The sequence below is a fragment of the Notolepis coatsorum genome (assembly GCF_963971535.1).
Source record: "Notolepis coatsorum genome assembly, chromosome: 2".
NCBI classification, from domain to species: Eukaryota; Metazoa; Chordata; class Actinopteri; order Aulopiformes; family Paralepididae; genus Notolepis; species Notolepis coatsorum.
In genome coordinates, this window is record NC_140166.1 from 73,844,800 (window position 1) to 73,864,543 (window position 19,744).

General features: G+C 45.4%; 1 protein-coding gene across 2 annotated transcripts in view; it reads right to left on the reverse strand.

Annotated features, from left to right (window-relative positions):
- Positions 1 to 19,744, reverse strand: part of ppm1g (protein phosphatase, Mg2+/Mn2+ dependent, 1G) — a 57,012-nt gene that overhangs the window by 18,987 nt on the left and 18,281 nt on the right. For both annotated transcript variants that reach the window (XM_084307810.1, XM_084307809.1), the window contains 6 exons: positions 17,894 to 18,005; positions 8,339 to 8,532; positions 4,088 to 4,245; positions 2,865 to 2,999; positions 2,196 to 2,298; positions 1,141 to 1,272 (listed from right to left, as the gene is read on the reverse strand). In XM_084307810.1, the coding sequence (XP_084163936.1) occupies positions 1,141 to 1,272; positions 2,196 to 2,298; positions 2,865 to 2,999; positions 4,088 to 4,245; positions 8,339 to 8,532; positions 17,894 to 18,005 (834 nt within the window). The remainder of the gene's footprint in view (positions 1 to 1,140; positions 1,273 to 2,195; positions 2,299 to 2,864; positions 3,000 to 4,087; positions 4,246 to 8,338; positions 8,533 to 17,893; positions 18,006 to 19,744) is intronic.

A 19,744-nucleotide genomic window follows, 5' to 3' on the forward strand; every position in this document is an offset into this window, starting at 1 on the left:
GTTTGTGTGCAGGTGTGTGTATGCGAATGCAGCTATTCAAATTTTGCGCTGTTTTTTTATACTGCCAATTAGGGATGCACCGAATGGGAAATTCTTGGCCGAAACAGATACCGAAAATAGGAAACAGTTGGCCGAAAACAAAATTCCGAAAAATATATATATAGTGTTTTTTTTTCAGCTACCTGATTATGGCAAAAGACATGATTATGGCAAAACTTTACTTAAATAATATTAATAATCACTATTATGGGCCCATAAAACATTTATTCAGCACTTTTGAATGCATACATTAATTCCAGACTGACTGCTGAAAGATTGTACAATTTAAACATTTTCTCTTTGCATACAACAAAATGTGCATTAAAGTCAAGTGCATTTCCTTTTCTCTGTAGGATAACTACAACAAAGTGCATTCAGAACAAAGCCAAGGTGCTGCATAACAATCTGTATAAAGACACACACACAGGACTGTTGTATTTACTACATCTCCCATGACTCTTAGCGGGGGATGACGTAGCTTACGAGAGACGGGTCAAAGAGGAATGGAAGCGTTAGCTCAAAATGTTTTAACCGCGACGGGCATATAGTAATGACGAGGATATAAAGCATGTTAAAGACGCATTTATTGGATGCGTTGCTCGTGGTCACGGAGTTTACATAGAAACAGCGCGACTCCCAAGAGGAGTTAGTTATCACAGGCTGCAGAACGCAGGAAGAGCTGCCAAGCTGCTTGATTACATCATCACAACAACACTTTCGGTTACGAACGTTACGTATCCCTGTTCTTTGACATTCTGTGATATATTTTCGGTGCTAAAACCCTTTCGGCCGAAAGCCGAAAGAGCCCTTTTGACCATTTTCGGCCGATAATTTTCGGTGGCCGAATATTCGGTGCATCCCTACTGCCAATACAGATTCTGAGTATTAAACCACTAAGTATCAGCCAATACAAAGTTCCCATCCATTACTTTTCAGAACAATATAGACTTATATCATTACTCCCTCAAGGGGATCAATAAAGGAATATCTTATCTTACTTTGGGGTTTTAGTACTGGGGAAGTCATGTAATCAGCCTGATATCCCATACCAGTATCAGTGCATCCCTAGCACACAAACCCAAACAGCCCTAGTCTCCATACCGATGGCCCTGGAGAGGTTGAGTCCCCCGTTGACCCGTCCGTCCATGGTGACCTTCCCTCCGGCGTTCTTGATGCGAGCCAGCTCCAGCTCATCCTCTGGCTTGTGGTCGTATGACATGTCCACCGCTTTGCCTTCCATCAAATAATAACAATACAATACATTGGATTTGAGAAGCGCTTTCCATGAAACTCAAGACACAGTACGAAAAAAAAGGAAACATGAAAACAACAATTGATTATAAACTGAAACTAAGAGGTGCGTTTTGAAAAATTAATTAAAGTTACTCTTTAGCTTTTCCTGTGAAAAGAACCTAAAACCATTCATTCATCTTGATTTGGAGCAGTGGAAATAGTATTAGTTTCCGGAACGGTGTGCGTCTGGAGAAAGATTTTATTGCGATTCAGCATATTTACTCAAAGGGAAAGGTGTTTTGCCATGTTCTGCAAATACCAAATAGGCTAATATCTACAAAATATATGTTGTATCACACACGTAGAAAATATACACATCACTACAGAAATTTTACGTTTTGAGTCAGCATCTGAAAACACTCCGTTTGGAGGGGCAGTTGGAAAACTCTGAACCACTAAACTTAATTAAATTATAGCAAACGAGTTTTAATTACTTGTTTGTGGACTAGCCGACTGATTTCCTTTACAACTACTAACGACTGACAGACTTGACTGATGGGCCTATCAAGAGTAGACTGCAATTTCTTCAAGGAAGCAGATTTTATTCTGTTGATATCCAGGGGAATAGTGATCAAAAGGGCTTTAGTCATCATTTTCATAACAGCAGTACTAACTTTGACAAATTTTACATCGGTAAAAAGAAAAGAATGCTATGAGATTTAAACACAATATTTTCAATTAATCTTTAAGTAGCCCATTTCATACAGTAAGAAAAGTACATTTTCTGGAGGAAATGAGTGTGGACTAATTGTACCCAGGAATCGTTAATAAATAGGCCATTTATAATGTATACCACTGAACTGGAAATATCCCGCCCTAGCTTGCTAGGCTTAGCGACCTGCAGCCAAAGTGTTTGCTCTCACCACGCTCAGACACCACACAGCGTGAGTCTCCAGCGTTGGCCACGATCAGCTGCTTCCCTCGGATCAGAGCCACGACCGCTGTGGTGCCGCTGTCTGAGCCCGGCTACACAACACACACACGAAAAACACACAATACATCCAAGCACAGTATAGACCGATACAGACACACAAGCAAACACACAGAGCGATCATTAGGCCTACTTTCAACTATGCATCAAAGACAGATGAAAACAACAAACGGATGCACCAGGAGTGTTTCTTTTGAAAATCTCACACACACACACACACTCTCTCTGACTGAGGAGTAGTATATTAGACATCTGAATACAGACTGGATGGAGTAGTAGTATATTAGACATCTGAATACAAACTCCTGGAGGGAGTAGTAGTATATTAGACATCTGAATACAAACTCTTGGAGGGAGTAGTAGTATATTAGACATCTGAATACAAACTCCTGGAGGGAGTAGTAGTATATTAGACATCTGAATACAAACTCCTGGAGGGAGTAGTAGTATATTAGACATCTGAATACAAACTCCTGGAGGGAGTAGTAGTAGGTTAGACATCTGAATACAAACTCCTTTTGTATAAAAGTATTCTGTACTTCTGTATGACAACTAATAAAGAAACTTGAGTAGGTTAGAATGAGATGCACACAGTACACACCTCCTCCTTGCCATCCATCCCCGGTAGACACAGGTCTTCATCTTCATCTTCAGAGTCCTCCTCTCCCTCCTCTGTATCCTCCTCCAAGTCACTGCTATCAACCTCCACCTCCCCCTCCTCCTCCTCACTGCCCTCCTGATGGATTAACAGTGGATATTTCACTAAAGATGTTCAGGGCTACTTCACAAGGAAATAATGGTGTATTTGACCATTTTCTTTTCAAACCTTTGTGACAATTCCAAGGCATCTAATGCAAGCCAATTTCCATTCCAAGTTATTTATCAGTGTCCAAATTCAATTTTTTTTTTTTTTTGTTGAATAGCTGATTTCAAAGCCTCAGGAATTGTTTGGCTACAACCATCAGTTGGGCGTTTTGTTCTCATGAAATGTGTTATTTGGGTTATTATCCCTTAATTTAGATCCATCAACAGTCAGGCTTAATGTTAAACCTGTCTTTCTGATGCGTTTTCCAAAACCTCTTGGATACATCTCGTTTTCCCCAGGAAATTATAATTTTTTTTAAACGTCTGCCACTTCTCCACATTTCAATTTATAATTTAGTAATTATAAATATCCAAAGCGACTTACAGATTTGTGAACAACATGTCACCAGGAGGGGTACATAAGGGTCAGTGGCATTGTTCGTCAAATAACATCGAGCTTGAGTGTTACACTCTGAGTGCATAGTAGTTAGGGCCGTCTTAAATACTTCGAAGCTTCGTTCGATGGGCATGGGATTCTAATATGAAAATAAAATTCGATATGAAAAAAAAAAAATAATAATTAATATATATATATATTTTTTGCAAAATCAACTGCCTCTCATTGTTACCGGTAATTACAACAAGCAATGCTGTTTGTGATTTAAAATGAGGTCGGACTCGGCACTGACAGATTTGTGTTCATTGTGCGGCTTTTATAAAGCCTCAAATGACGGCTTACAATTGTCCAGAGGAGTGCCAGGTCAAGGATCTTGAAGTGGATTTGTGCAGCAATGGAAAGCCAGTGCAGTTCTGAGAAGTGGGGTAACGTGGGCTGACTTTGGTAGATTGGAGATTAGGCAGGCTGCTGCGTTTTGTATGAGTTGAAGTGGTTTGGTGGCGGCAGGCGGTAAACCAGATAGCAGTGCTGACCGCAGGACAATGAACCCTTGTTAAAGAAACACTCAGACGTCACTCCAAGAAATGGATGGAGTACTAGTACGTATCAAGACATAAACCCACCTCCTCGTCACTACCCTCCTCCTCCTCCTCCTCCTCTCCCTCCGACTCCTCGCTGTCGTCAAAGAACCTGGACTTGGTGTCTCCTGCTTCCTGGGGGGAGGAGGAGGAGCAGGAGGGACCTGCGTCAGCCTTCTCCCCTCCACTGGAGCCGCCCGAGCCTGCACAGCCACAAGACTGCATGTTCACCCACTACTCACTCACATGGCAGAATGAAGTCCACCAGGATTTAAAAAGATACAACAAATATACAATACAAAAAAAACTAAATGATCCAACACAGAAGGATAGTTCCATTTAAGAACAGACTTTGTGGCTCTTCCATTCAAAAAAAGTTTAAATTCTGGTTCAGACATTTTTGCAATACTACTATATTTAAAAAGGACCAGTGTTTTGATGAAAAAAATGGAAGTCACAAATAATTGTGTCATTATCTTTTACAGCGCTCCAGAGTGCTACCATTTAGTTCCATTTTGTGAGATGGTGCTACTAACAATTATAAATATACAAATATCATGCCACTGAAACCCATTAGATATCTGCAGCAAATTACTTGAACTTGCTTAGGAAAACACATTTGAATGCATAACTGCATCCAGCTGTCTGCTGTTGGCTTGCAAATACCTGCCAATTTGACCAAAGTTTAATCATGAAGCACTTGACAATAAAGCACAACAACACTAGGGAGCATTAAATATGCAGGGACAGATTTCTCCTGCGATGGCTAAAACAGACTTCAGGATGCCACAGGACCATCACAAATATGCACACTGTGAAAATGTGAAATGGAATATCATAGCGTTCTAATGACAGATTCACAATACATATTTATTTACTGCATTTGAAGGGCACTGTCAATCCATTTCAATAGAATACACAAAAAGGGGAAGGGGTTAAGGAAATAGAAAGAAACACAAATGTGTTGTGCTGAATGTTGATTTAAAGGTAGAATCTGTAATCTCAAATAGTGACCTCTAGGCCCCTCTTGGTCTTGCACTTTGTTTACATTCTTTAGTTTGAGCCAGAAACCAAAGTAGTAAGAATCAAACTTGTGATGTCATCAAGTATAAAGTCTAGAGCTGCTCCATTAGCAATGATTGTATACACAGTAAATAAAATAAAATATCCAAATTAGCTTTATTCTATAGTAGTGTTCCCAGTTCTGAAACAGAAAATGTACCTCAGAGTACCTCCCAGGTCATTATCTATGGAGCAGCTTCAGACTTTATACTCAATGACATCACAAGTTTGAGTTTTAGCTACTCTAGCTTTTGGAGTGGTTGTATTTTTGTACTGTCTTAGACCAGAGGAATAACATTAACTCATTGACCGCCAGGGATTAGACGGGCCCCATTCTAGCACTGCCACACTTCAAAAGATAGGAGTGTGTCACCTTGTTTGTAGAGCTATAACTATATTCTATATTATAGCTATGGATACAATACTATGGTCCATTTGACATCACCTATCTATCGTTTAATATGTGAAAAATAATTAATTGTTCCATCCATACGTTCCCGTGTTATACCGTGGTGAATATAAGTATGGTTATAGCGTGGTCTGGGGTAATTCCCGAAAGGCTGCGTAATAGCCTTATACGTCAATTCTACTATAAACGTTGTAGTTTCTTGCCTGTACGCGCTATTATTCCCAAATCAAATCTATATAATAGGTATTATGTTTCGTTGATGCTTTGATCGTCACCAACGGCATACGTTGTGGAGTAACGTTACACACATATGTTGCGATCGGGGTGAAGACATGGTTGGATCAACGTAGGATTGATATCATATAGCCCTTACCTTCACTAGGATGTACACCCAAAAAGAATATTCCAATTATCTGATCTAGGGATGCCCCGATCACGTTTTTTGCCACCGATACCGATCACCGATCGTCGTGAGCCATATCGGCCGATACCGATCCGATTGTTTTTGATTAAAAAGAAATTAAAAATTATTTTATATAAGATTTTTTTTTTTTTATAAAATATATATATTATATAATTAGACTTGTACTTGTATTATCTGCGAGACATCGCCACCACGCAACAAGTCAAAATGCTCGCTATCTGCAAACAGCTCCACTGTCTGTGTACTCTAGTAGCCTCCAGCTCCAAAAAGGATTCTCCGGCGCTGCAGCTGGACCCTATTGGTAACGTTACGGTTCTTTGGTCATTTCACATTCAGCAAGCCCTCAGCTCCAATACGCATTGAATCAATGTTATAAGACATTGATATCAAGAGCTATCTGTAGCTACTGCTAGCCAGCTAGATGACGTTAAGACAGAACTTTAGTTCAATGGGACATTTCGTTTTGAACAGAGAACTAACGTCAGCTAACGTCAGCTAACGCAAGCTAACGGAGGTATGAACATGGACTACTAGACTTTCTGGATCATTTGTTGATATCAGGAGCTATCAGTAGCTAGCCGGCTAAATACCGTTAGACAATGCCTACTAAACGTGAATAGTTGACTGGGTAATTTGTTTAAACAGTAACGATAGCTAGGTAGCCAACGTTAGCTCAGGTCGAATGCACTACAGACTCGAGCAGGGGAGCCTCCTCTCAGTCCTCAGTGTTTACAAACTCTACACGGGGGCGGGCGGGGCTAGGGAGGAGGAGCAGCGGCAGGTTTGCAGGTCGTGTGTGTCTGAGACAGACAGCGAGTGAGACCTTCGCTTGATCGGTTTCCGCGATCGGCGAATATGACTAATTATCGGAATTCACAGATTGCATATTTATACTGAGTATCGGCCGATAACGATCGGTGGCCGATCGATCGGGGCATCCCTAATCTGATGGCGAGTCCCAGTATTGGTGTCGATCGTGCCGCCAACATAATCCACCACACATCATGCATCGGGAGCATTTGACGCTTCTCAATCCAATCGTTATAACGGCTCCATTCGCCCGACAAAGAAAAGTGAGCCCGGTGACATTTGTTACACAGGCCAAGATACAAGGTTTCAAAGGGTGCTCGATACCGCCGTCTAGCTGGATGCGGCCGGTATTGCACTTTGGCGATCTCACTCATTCCCTATGATAATACCGAGGTCCCCGGATGAATAATGAATAACAATATCGAGAAAAAAAAGGAAAACCATCAAATAACGAGTATACTCGTTGTTGGCGTTCAAGCGTCGGCTCCCAATAACGAGTAAACTCGTTGGCGGGGAATGAGTTAACAAATTCTGAAAATTAAAATGAAAGTGGTGCTACTAAGATTTTCAGTAGGTAGCACCAATGCTACAAGTTAGTCTGGAGCCCCGTCTTACCATTACTAAGAAATGTGTAGTTATATAAGATTCACCACTGCCATAGGCTTCCAGTCCATCTAAAAATGTGTCTTAAAAGCCACAGAAATCCATGGAAGTCATCATGTTTGACTAAAATGGCAAGCTAACATCTGAAGTGCATGCATTTTCCTTAAAATATGCTCTATTGTGTGTGTATTATTTGATAAGCATTTTCACCTGTGCCAGTTTGTATCCAGAACTGAATTGAATTAAACACGTCCTGGGACGAGTCTATGCTTTTACCAATGAGTTTGTGTTTCCGGGTTCCCGTTTTGCGCTCCGATTGGCCACGCACGTTTCTGGTCATGTGACATGTGCGCCCAATAGCGTGACGAGCTGTGTCTTTGCCCATTTCCGCGTCGAACAGCCTGCAAACTACCTGCCGTTCTATCGCCATGCTCTAAGACAAACTCTAACCTTAACCAACTTCGAAAGAGTGCCTAAGCTTAACCGTGGATATAACTTTCCGTCACACGATTGGGCGCACATGTCACATGACCAGAAACGTGCGTGGCCAATCAGAGCGCAAAACGGGAACCCGGAAACACGAATGCGTTGGTAAAAGCAATCAGGCTCCTGGGACACTGCAAGGAAACTATAAAAGTAGTAAGGGTCATTGCATCGCTGTGCAGTGCGTGAACACACATTGGTGCCATGTGTGGGAACTTTCAGTTCGGCCAACATTGAATTAAATGGTATAGCCATCTCCTCGTTTGTGACCCGTCATTTAAACAGGTTATCGCCTCGGATGTCAGAATCATCAGCAATTTGTTGCATTGTTGCTAACGTTTGATATTGGTTTATGAATAGAAAGCAGCATAGAACTCTGGCAATCTGATGTAGTGAGAAAGTGCATTCTGACATAATTCCAAAACTGTTGTGACACACAACAACAGCAGCAGTGACAACCAAAAGACACAACTTCATACCACCCCCCCCCCCCCCCCCCCATTACCTCCTGCTGCTCTCCTGCAGGCTCGCAGCTTAGAGGCCCCTGCCGCTCCCACTCCTCCTTCCTTGGCCTTCCCGATGCTCTCCTCCTCCACTTCTCCGTTCAGACCCTCCTTCTTCTTCTCTCCACCCTCCTTCTTCTTCTCTCCACCCTCCCCTGCGTCTTCCCCAGCATGCTGACAAGCGGCCTTGTTGACGCTAAGAGCACAACATGGGATATGTGATGATTACATGATCTCACTAGAAATGCACCAATTCACTTTAGGTTCCGATACCAATATCTGAATTTAGATATCTGCCGATACAGACACTAGAGCCAATTCTTTATTTTGAATGGCAATATTATTATTATCATCATCATCATCTGTAAGGATACGTGAGGCTGTAATAAACACAGCTCTCTCTCACCTCAAACTTAAATATTTCATCTCTAAATGCTCAGGGCCGTAATTCTCCTCATAAATGGGTAGGCACCCTGGATTTTCTTAATAAAAGGCACATTTCCCCCCCCAGCGGACCACCGCCTAGTTGAGCCACAGTCCCCCTCCGGACCACCCCGTAGTTGAGGCACAGCCCCCCCTCCGGACCACCCCCTAGTTGAGGCACGGTCCCCCTCCGGACCACCCCCTAGTTGAGGCACAGCGCCCCTCCGGACCACCCCCTAGTTGAGGCACGGCCCCCCTCCGGACCACCCCCTAGTTGAGGCACATTCCCTTCTCCGGAACACCCCCTAGTTGAGCCACATTCCCCCCTCCGGAACACCCCCTAGTTGAGCCACATTCCCCCCCTCCGGAACACCCCCTAGTTGAGGCACATTCCCCCCTCCGGAACACCCCCTAGTTGAGCCACATTCCCCCCTCCGGAACACCCCCTAGTTGAGGCACATTCCCCCCTCCGGAACACCCCCTAGTTGAGCCACATTCCCCCCCTGCGGACCACCCCCTAGTTGAGGCACGGCCCCCCTACGGAACACCCCCTAGTTGAGGCACGGCACCCCTCCGGAACACCCCCTAGTTGAGCCACATTCCCCCCTCCGGAACACCCCCTAATTGAGCCACATTCCTCCCTCGGGAACACCCCCTAGTTGAGCCACATTCCTCCCTCCGGAACACCCCCTAGTTGAGTGTGCCAGGCTATGTGAAATCTCATTTTTAATCGTTATTTTTTATTTATTAGCGATTTCCATTAATATTTCATCAATCTAGCCTCAGGTTACCACTGGGACTCTCTCCAAGCTCGAATTGGAAAAATATCGCCCCCTATCATCTCCCGGATGGTAATGCACCCTTTGGATTGGACTGAATGAAAACGCATAGGGAAAAGAAAATCCGGATTCCACATTTTATTTGTCAGGCATGTAATCCGAGCCAATCGCATTCATTGCCCACCATCAGAACCGTGTGGAATATGTCTTTCGACCACCCAGCGTTGGATCAATAAACACGATCGATATTTGGAATGGCGATCAGGAATTGGAATAATCTTTGGAGAACATCTGATCTGAGGTAAGGAATCTGTTTTACCAGTCTTGGGATAATCAGAGCTCTTTTCACCTATATATCAGCGTGTCCCATATGTGTGTGTGTGGCTGCGAGTGTGTGTGTGCTGATCAGGAAATAAGATAATCGATTTTTCAGCCCGCTTCTATAGCGTGCATAAGTACACATATACCATTGATAATCTAGCGTTTATTTGAAAACTATACATAAATAGGCCGAAAAATGACGTGTTGTGTATTCCAGTAAAGCGCGATTCCTGCCGAATCTTTTTTCCCCCTGGAAGTTTAAAAAAACAAGCGTTTTTCAAAATGGTATAAAACGGAAATGAACCGATTAAAAAACAATCCGTTTCAACAATGTTGACTGCAAAGAAGTCAGTGATAAGCGACGGGCGTATTAGACAAAGCCATAATTTAAGATATAGTTTATGCGTTCGCAAATGTGATCGCCCTCCCATTGACTACAGCGCTGGCACTCAAGCGCTATTTTTGGCTCCCCCTGCTAGCACGGAAAGTGTTAAGGTGACACGGTTTGTCTCCAATGAGTTCTATGTCGTATAAGCTCTCGCTCAGCGTCTATTGGACATATCTCACTCTCATGCATGTGCACTAGTGTTGTCACGATACTGGAATTTCGATTCGATACGATACCTTGAAAAGTATCGATACTTCGATACCATTTTGATATAAAAATATATATATATATATATATATTTTCTTTTAAACAAATTTAGCTTTTGTTGCTGGTTGATTCTCCTCAGCTTCTCTCTGGTACTATAAGAGAAGATAAATATAACACTTTTAAAACCCTTTGTTTATCTTTAGATCACACATTTAAAAATAACTGTTCATCTCACTTCAATCATTTTTATTGCAAATGCAGAACATGGTATTTTCTCAAGCAGACAGATGTAAACACTGTAATCTGTAAATTTTATTTAAAGATAACGAGAGCGAGCGAGCGAGAGAGAGAGGTAGCGGTAGATAGAGAGAGAGACAGAGAGAGAGAGGGAGAGAGAGAGAGAGGTAGCGGTAGATAGAGAGAGAGAGAGACAGAGAGAGAGAGAGGTAGCGGTAGATAGAGAGAGAGACAGAGAGAGAGAGGTAGCGGTAGATAGAGAGAGAGAGAGAGCGAGAGGTAGCGGTAGATAGAGAGAGAGACAGAGAGAGAGAGAGAGAGATAGCGGTAGATAGAGAGAGAGACAGAGAGAGGGAGAGAGAGGTAGCGGTAGATAGAGAGAGAGAGATATAGAGAGAGAGGCTATTTGCTGCTATTTAAACACTTGATGGAAACGGGGTAACGTTAACCTTATGTCGACTGTAGTATTGTATGACCGACATAACGTTTAAACGTTACTCCGTTTCCATGCAGTATTTATAACGGTGGCCAGCTAAGCTAACGGAGCTAACTGCTAGCAGTAGCTAACGTTAGCTGGTAGCTGTAACGTTACAACGAATCAGCTGTTGATATTATGCGCCATCAGTAGACAACGTATCATGTATTAAACTAGAGTTAATGGTTTAATGCTTCAGTCACAGTGACGTTGAAAGAGCAGCTGTCACTGCTAAAATGTTTGTTTACTAACTGAAGAGTAGACGGCTCTGTGAGGGGGAGGGCTGGACTCTGAGCAGCCCCGGGAGGGGCAAGCGCGCTCTGAACAGCGCGTCATCAACTTGCTGTAGAACACTCGCCAGCTGGTACCGATACTGCAGAAAGTATCGGTATTTAGGGAAATGAGTATCGAAGCCGTTTTACATATTCAGTATCGATATGTATCGATACTTCGATATTTTTGACAACACTAATGTGCACTGAATAAAAACTCACAAAATGTACCTTTACATACCAACATCCGTCTGGCCACACCCCCCGCCACCTATATAAGCAGGGGTGTGGCCACACACTCACCTCCTTCTTCACTTTCACCACAAGAGAGTGCCTGTATACCAATCACTTGACGAGGTTATTAGCTGAAGAAAGTTGAGTAAAGCGTTCACATTATTTCTTGCTTTTTTCTTTCTCTCATACAATTCAAAAGAAAAAGGCTAAGTTATAATGTTTACCTCTGGGCGTCCGCGCCCGGCAGGCATCCGGTGGGTAGCTTGCCTCTCCAAGGAGCTGGTGCACCAGCGTCGTCTCCTGTGAGATGGCCCGGTTCCGGCTCTGGTTCCTTTGCCGCCAGAGAGTCGTCTGCCGTTGGGCGGCCGGCTCCTCTCATGGCGGAGGATTTGAGACGCAAGCTTTTTTCGTCTGCTCGCTCTCGTCGTAGGATGGCAGCTTGCAGATGCGAACGGCCTGGTTTCGGGGAATTGCTGGAGCCGGATAATGATGCTTCTGTTTCTCCATGGCCGATGGAAACACAGGATTACATGGTAGAGGCAGATGGGTTGTTGTTCGACGCCCCGGTGGAGTCATGTCCGCCTCCCGTTCAGGTTGAACTGGCAGGGGGTTGATATGTCTCCTTGGGGTCCCTCGTATTCTGGTGTTGGGTTAGAACCTCCGACTCAGCGACGAGATGCCCTACTATCAGCCACATCGGAATGTGGCTCTGCAATGGTCAGTAGTCTGTCGCATGTAAGGGACGCGGGCTCGGTGGGGGAAAGTATGCAGGGGGAACTGCATGCTTTGTTCCCCGAGCTCATGGCGGCGGCGGCAGTCGCAAACGGCGTGCCGCTGCCAGCTCCTGTCCCTGATGATCTCATAGGTCATTTATGGCAACGTCGTCTTGTGAGGGAGACGGGCGTTGTCTACCCATTTTTCCCCTCAATGGAGGCCTACGTCCGTGAGGGACAGGTGGTCTCCCACATCACGGGCCTCACTCCCGCCTACGTGCGAGTCACGAGGGTGGTGGGTCTGGTAGAGGGTATGAAGGAGGGGGTGCCTCCGCTTGATAGGCCGATGACGGCTCTCCTTTGTCCTGAGGTGGTGTGGGAGCCTTTGCGGAAGCCGGTTCCCCACGGGAAATTGGCGAGGCGGTTGGCCAACTGGAGCGACCAGTCGTTCATCGCCGCGACTCAATCCCTAGCTGCCACGTCTAACATCGGGCAGCTAGCGAGGTTTATGTCCGGGATAATGACGGGCGGTACGGAGCTGACCGAATTACAACATGATCAGCTCACCCAGGCGGCCGGAGCCATCCTGCATCTGGTCCAGCTGCAGGCCGTCGCCGCTGGGGAGGTACGCGCCCATGCCACTCTAGCTCAGCGCCACCTTTGGCTGGAGCAGGCGCGTGTGCCGGAAAAGAAGAGGTTTCTACTACTGACGGCACCCCTCTCCGATGCTGGGCTCTTCGGGTCGGCGTTGCAGCTCATGACTACAACCTGCAGGGAAATGCAGGAGGAGTGGTCCGTGCTCCAGCCTCATTTCCCCCCGCCCGATGTCGCCGGTGGAGTCAGGCGGAAGGCTCGTCGTCAGGGATCCGCGGCCGAAGCCGCCGCCGCTAACACCGCCACTGCTGGCCCTTCGGCAAAGAAGGCCAGGAGGAGAGAGGGCGCCTCGACCACTGCAGCCGGCCCATCCACGCTCGGAGGTGACGGTAGGGATCGTCGAGACCAGGCACCAATCCTTTACCGTCCCTCCGGGGCTCCCCGGGGTGGCAAACCCAGAGCGGCTCGTAGCAGGCGTCACTAGAAGAAGTGACTTTTCCCCCCATTGTTTCCCCCGTTTCCCTTCCCCGGCCCACGTATGATTTTGTCCAAATAAAAGTCCCTCCTAGGTAGGGATGGGAATCGAAAACCGGTCTGTAAACCAGGAAGTACAGTGGTGCAACATACAAATGTGTCCGTGTAGCAACACAAGCCAATACATAAAGGATAGGGGCCCGGGGAGGGAGCTCTCTCTCTGTGTGTGTGTGTGTGTGTGTGTGTGTGTGTGTGTGTGTGTGTGTGTGTGTGTGTGTGTGAGAGATAGTGTGAGTGAGTGAGAGACAGAAGTCAGAGGAATAACAACCTGTTATTCAATAGATTAAATTAGTTTAAGAATAAAAAAATAAATACATTTTAAGAGAATCTCAAATACATTATTTTATTTAAGTGTAGGCTATAGTTAATGTTTTATTTTTTACAGTTTTTGTATTTTTCTGACATGGGGGCTCAACAATCAGAAATGTCAAGTTGCATGTTGTTATTCTAACCAGCTTAGACCCCGACGCTCTGCATCTTCTGGCCGCCTCAGACCTACTCCTATCCGAGCTCCGGGAGGGTCATCAAAGAGAAGTCGCCTATTCTCAGTCCTTGCCCCACAATGGTGGAATGAACTACCCACCCCAGTTAGGACAGCCGAATCACGTCCAATCTTTCGCCGTCGACTAAAGACTCACTTCTTCAACCATTATCTGAATAAAAAAATATATATCTAACCCTAACTAACCGTACTGTCATGCACTTGTCCTAATAAACTAACCTACACTGTAGCACTCAACACTTTGATGAACATTGTTGCTCAGCTGATAGAGTTGTGCCCTTCCTGATGGCTTGTCGTACAGAACTTGTAAGTCGCTTTGGATAAAAGCGTCAGCTAAATGACTAAATGTAGTTCTGTTGCATTTCCAATTTATTTATTTAAATTATAAATTGATCAGGTATCGATAAGGGAATCGATAAGCAGAATCGATAATGGAATCGTATCGATAAAATCCTATCAATTCCCATCCCTACTCCTAGGAGGGACTGTATTTTGTTACAAACTGTGTTTATTCACTACATATGATGGGGATACGATGTGTGAACCTTCGCTAGTGTGGGTTTGATAGGAGGGCTAGACTTTTAGTCTTCGTTTGGTCGCTACATTACATGCGTGCTTAGCAAGGCCTGTGGCTGACACTCGGTCGAAAGGGTTTTTCTTCCTCGACCTGAAGACTTATGTTCTTCATATAAAGGTAGAGGTTAGTTGTGTGTTCTGTTGCTTAAACTGTGATATTGAGCCACAACACTGTTGTGTTGGTCTGCAGTAGTGCTCGTGTGTGTAATGGTACCACAGTCTTTTAGACCGCTCTCTCTCTATCAAATCTTCTGTGTTCTTGCAACATAAAAAGCCTGGTTATAAACCCTGTTCACAGACTTGTCTGTGGCTAGCGTGCGTTGGGCTAGCTTATCCTTGGATATTCGCTGTTCGTTAGCATGCTGGCTACTTAAGGTATCATATGGCTATTGTTGTTGTCGTATTCGAGGGTTGGGCTTGCGAGGGGGTAATCGCATAAACCCCTCCTTCCCTCTTCTGATTGGTCGTTTTTTTTTACCCTCTTTTCATTCGGTCCGGCCAAGCTGTTAGGTCAGCTCGGCACAGGGGGGGGTTTCTCTGACTCCGCACCTAGCACCGGCAGTTGAGTCATGGGATTCCCCCCGTCATAGAATACGTCACTGGGCACGTTTCTATTGGACGATGGCTTCCGTGAGTTTTTTACAGACCCAAGTGTGGTTCTCCGTTATTGTCAAGTTGTCGGGGCAGAGTGTAGGAACTTGGTGTTCTGCTACGTTCGATATATGTGTAACTTTGAGTCTGTTGGTCACATGGCTCAATGTTACCTCGACTTTTCAATTTATGGCTCACGTGGGAAGTCTCTCTGAGGATTCCCGTCTCCCTCTTGTGGAGAGGTTGGTGGGGTGTAAAAATGAAGATTTCTTTCCTCAGACACGTCACATGGGATCCATGTCAGTCTGTGTTTTCTCTCTTTTTTGAATAAAGAGCAGAGGAAATGAAGCACGGCGGCTTCTTGTCGTTCTCCCAGGCGGCTTGGAGGAACAATGTCTGGTGTCTTGTAGACTATCCATTGATGTGTTTGGATCTCGACGTGTACATAGTGCTGGCCCTGGGTGTTTCTGATAGGAATCACGCATGAGGCTTGCGCGCCTTGGTTGCTCATTATTAAAACAGCGTTTTTATGGGGCAACTGGGATGGAGTTTGTCTCTTCCAAGCGCCAGTTTACTAGGTTTGTCTCGACGAATTCTCGTTCATATCTGGGGGATGTTAACGGAATAGATCAAAGCATAGGTAGAGGGGTCTCACGCCCTTGGGGTGGGCCACTGAGCGCGGTACGTATGGGACCGTCTGGGTGGCACCCTCTATAAATGTTTTAGATAGACACGCGTACCTACCCCCCCCCCCCCCTCCTAGAGTTGGGGATGTCGGCGTGATTACGGCACGGGACTGGTTCTGGTCACGCTGGTCCAGGTCAGTTAACCCGTTGTCCGCCGGGGATGCAGATCTTCTGTTCTGGTACCCTGAGGGACTTGTGCTTTTTTCAGGGGGAAAAATGCCGGGTCGGCCACAGGGTTAGGCGTTATGGAGATGTTCGTGGTTGTACTACGTTTACCCCTCACTATCGCTTGGTACAACACTTGGTTGTGTTGTACCTTGCGCTGTGCTAAAGGGGCCTGGTTTTTTTCTCCATTCTTTTCGCCCCCCTCTTCTCCCGCTTACGCATGGCTGAGAGGGGGCTGTTGAGGTGTTTTTTATAGAACTCCTCTGGCATCCCTGTGTACGTCCCGGTCCGAAGTTGTTTCTATCGACCCGTAAGCCTGGGATAACCCCTTTTTGAAAACTAAAACGCTTGTACTGCGGTATAGCCAGTGTATACCCGCAGTGTGTTTGAGTTTTTTCCTGAGGGGTTATAGGAACGACCGCCGCATGTTGAATAAAGAGGGTGGTTGATTCCCTGGTGTGTTGGAGCGGAGTCAACTCCCGGGTTACCCGTTTGAGTGTGCCCCTGCACGTTCATGACGTATGCCAATCGTGTCAGCCTTCTCTGCCTCGGCCCCTCTAGAGCGTCAGGGATTTTTGGTGGAGGCTTTGACATGGTGCTCAACAATGCCAGCTGTTTTCAGTTGACCCCTTTGGCGCCTGTCTCGTCCGCAGTGATCCAGGCTCGGGTCAAGTGCCTGCTGCCTGGATTGAGGGATCGGCCTCTTCTGGAGGTCGTCTCCCCGGTGCGCTGCCTGCTCCCGCTGTAGTGTAGCCTCTTGAGTGCTTCGAGTTACGGCCATGCTGACTGCCTGAGTATGCCTGGGTCAGTGAGCCAGGCGGCATACTAGTGGGGGGAAGGGCCTGCTCTTGGATGGGCCCTGTCCGAATACGCTGGCGATGTGGGGGGCGGTGTCACTAGTGACCGCCTGGTGAGGTCTTGATGCTATGGCATCATTGGCCTCTCCGGGCCCCCTTTTTCCGGGGGGATCCAGTCCCTTCTGGGTCTGGGTCTTCCTTCGCGCTCCGCTGCTACGGCCTTGCCACAGGGTTGAGCTTTGCTCTTGACCCTGTGATTTTGGGGGCGGTAACGTGGTTTGTTCCTTCCGTTCGTTCCCTGGTGGCATGCGGGTTGTGCGTGTGCATAGTCGTGGGGTCAAGCCACGGTCTGCTCACCCTGTGCGTTGAGTTGCTCGAGTTCCTCTTCGCAAGGTCGGATCCGTCTCCCTCCCATCCTCCAATAGGGAGGGTATCCCTCCATTAGGGAGGGTCGGGGGGCTCGGTCCTCCCCGGTTCTGATGGTTGTGGGGGGCCTCAGTGGGGTACATTTGTCGAGCATCAGCTCCCGCTCAGCTCCTGTTGTGCAATAGACGCTGAGCGAGAGCTTATACGACATAGAACAGTAGGTTATCTGAATATAACCGTGTTCTATGAGTATAGTGACGCTCAGCGTCTAGACGCCACTGCGGCCCTTGATCTTGCCTTGTGGTGAAAGATTGAGAAGGAGGTGAGTGTGTGGCTACACCCCTGCTTATATAGGTGGCGGGGGGTGTGGCCAGACGGATGTTGGTATGTAAAGGTACATTTTGTGAGTTTTTATTCAGTGCACATGCACAAGAGTGAGATATGTGCAATAGACGCTGAGCGTCACTATACTCATAGAACACGGTTATATTCATAACCTACTGTTTTTACAATACCGTTTATAGACTCAAAAACATACGTACAACTACTTTCTACTACATTCCTCCTTGTTATCTTGTGAACATACATCTTTCCACACTTTAAACAACAACAGATCAGTTATTACCGTGCTCAAAGTCAAAAACTCATCGGCTGATTAGTGAAAATCACGCTTCAGGTTTCTAATTCATTGACCTACCAACTGCTTTTTTTGTCCTTGGTGGCTTCATTCTGGCCATTATAGCGAACCAACAGTTCCTCGATGGTCATGGTGGCTTCCTCGTGGAGCAACGCCGCCTCCTCTGCGTCCACTGCAGATGAGGGGAGGGGTGAGGGGAGGAATGAGGGGAGGGAGGAAAGAAGGATATGGAAGGGTTATTTTCATTTATTAACCTGTTAAGCCGCATTTTCTGATAATCTGTCTAAAAATACACACCTAAGTAAATGGAAGATTGCTCCACTTCCACAAGGTCCATTTACCTTTATGTTCTTGGTATCTAGGGACATCTATGGACCTCAGGGAATGTATTCCGAGTGTCAGAAATATTGTGTCTGTTATTAGGTTCGAGTACATTGTGATGAAACAAAGGAGAATATAAATTGTGATTTTTCTTTGCATCCTTGACCGTGAATAACACCATGCTAAAAATTACCAGACATGAAAAACGTTCAGTACGTTCTTGAGATCACATGTACAAAAAAATCTAACGAAATGAATAAAGGGAAGATGATTAAACAGAAGGTTTTGTAGATACAGTACTGAATTCTGCCATCCGGACACGTGCAATTTGAAACATTATTATAGAATAGCAGGCCTATAAATTACCTTATTATAGCCATGTTGCACATCTATGGATCGGGCCAAATCTACTTGTTCCAATGACGTAGTTCAATTTGGATTTAGTATCACCAGGCGTGCAGGAAGAACCAAGAATGAAATCTACTGTAAATACAGTCAGCTTTTTATTCTTGCTACCTGTATTCTCGAGACAGCGCCACTACCAGGATCTGGCCGGTAATGCACTTTTCCGAATCCCATGAGTAGGGTATATATGCAGTGCCGCTCCGTGACATCGAGTAGGATATTAAAATGGAATAAAAGCAAAAACGAGTTTAAAGGACGAGCACATTTGCGAGCGATTAAACTAGATCTTAAATTATGGCTATGTGTCTAATACACCCGTCGCTTATCAATGACTTGCTTGCAGTCAACATGTACTAAACGAATTGTTTTTTCATCAGTACGTTTCCGTTTTATACCGTTTTGAATACGAGTATAGTTTTGAAGATTTCTAGTGATTCCAGAAAAATCCACGAAAATAGCTCTTTACTGGAATACACAAAACACGTTGTAATTTTTCGGCCTATTTATGAATCGTTTTCAAATAAACGCTAGATTATCGATAGTATGTGTACTTATGCACGCTAGAGAAGCGGGCTGAAAAATCGATTATCCATGACCTGGTCAGCGCTAACGTCATACACGCACACACACGTTGTGACCGCTGTGAAAAAAACATCCGATTACCCCAAAACTGGTAAAATAGATTCCTTACCTCAGATCAGATGTTCTGCAAAAAGATGAATCCAATTCCTGATCACAATTACAAATATTGATCGCGTTTATTGATCCAACGCTATAGTCTGAAACGCATGATCCAAGCTGTTCCAGCCTCGCCAGTGAATCTGGTAACACGACACTGCTTTCCAGAGATGGGGAAACCCTGGGGCGGAGTTTTTTTCTTATGCATTTTCCCATCGACTCCAATCCAATGATGTGCATTACCATCCGGGAGACGATAGGGGGCGGTATTTGCCCTTTTCGAGCTCAGAGCCATTCACAATGATAATGTCAGGCTGGACGGATGAAAAATTAATGGATATGGCCAATAAAAGAAATAACGATTAAATAACGAGAAAACTCGTTATTGGCAACCAACGCATGGCGGCCAACAAAGAGATATCTCGTTGTTGGCACCCAATGTGTTAAGCATGGCGCCCAAACACGTATATACGTGGTTGGCCACGAATTGGTTAATATAATATCTAT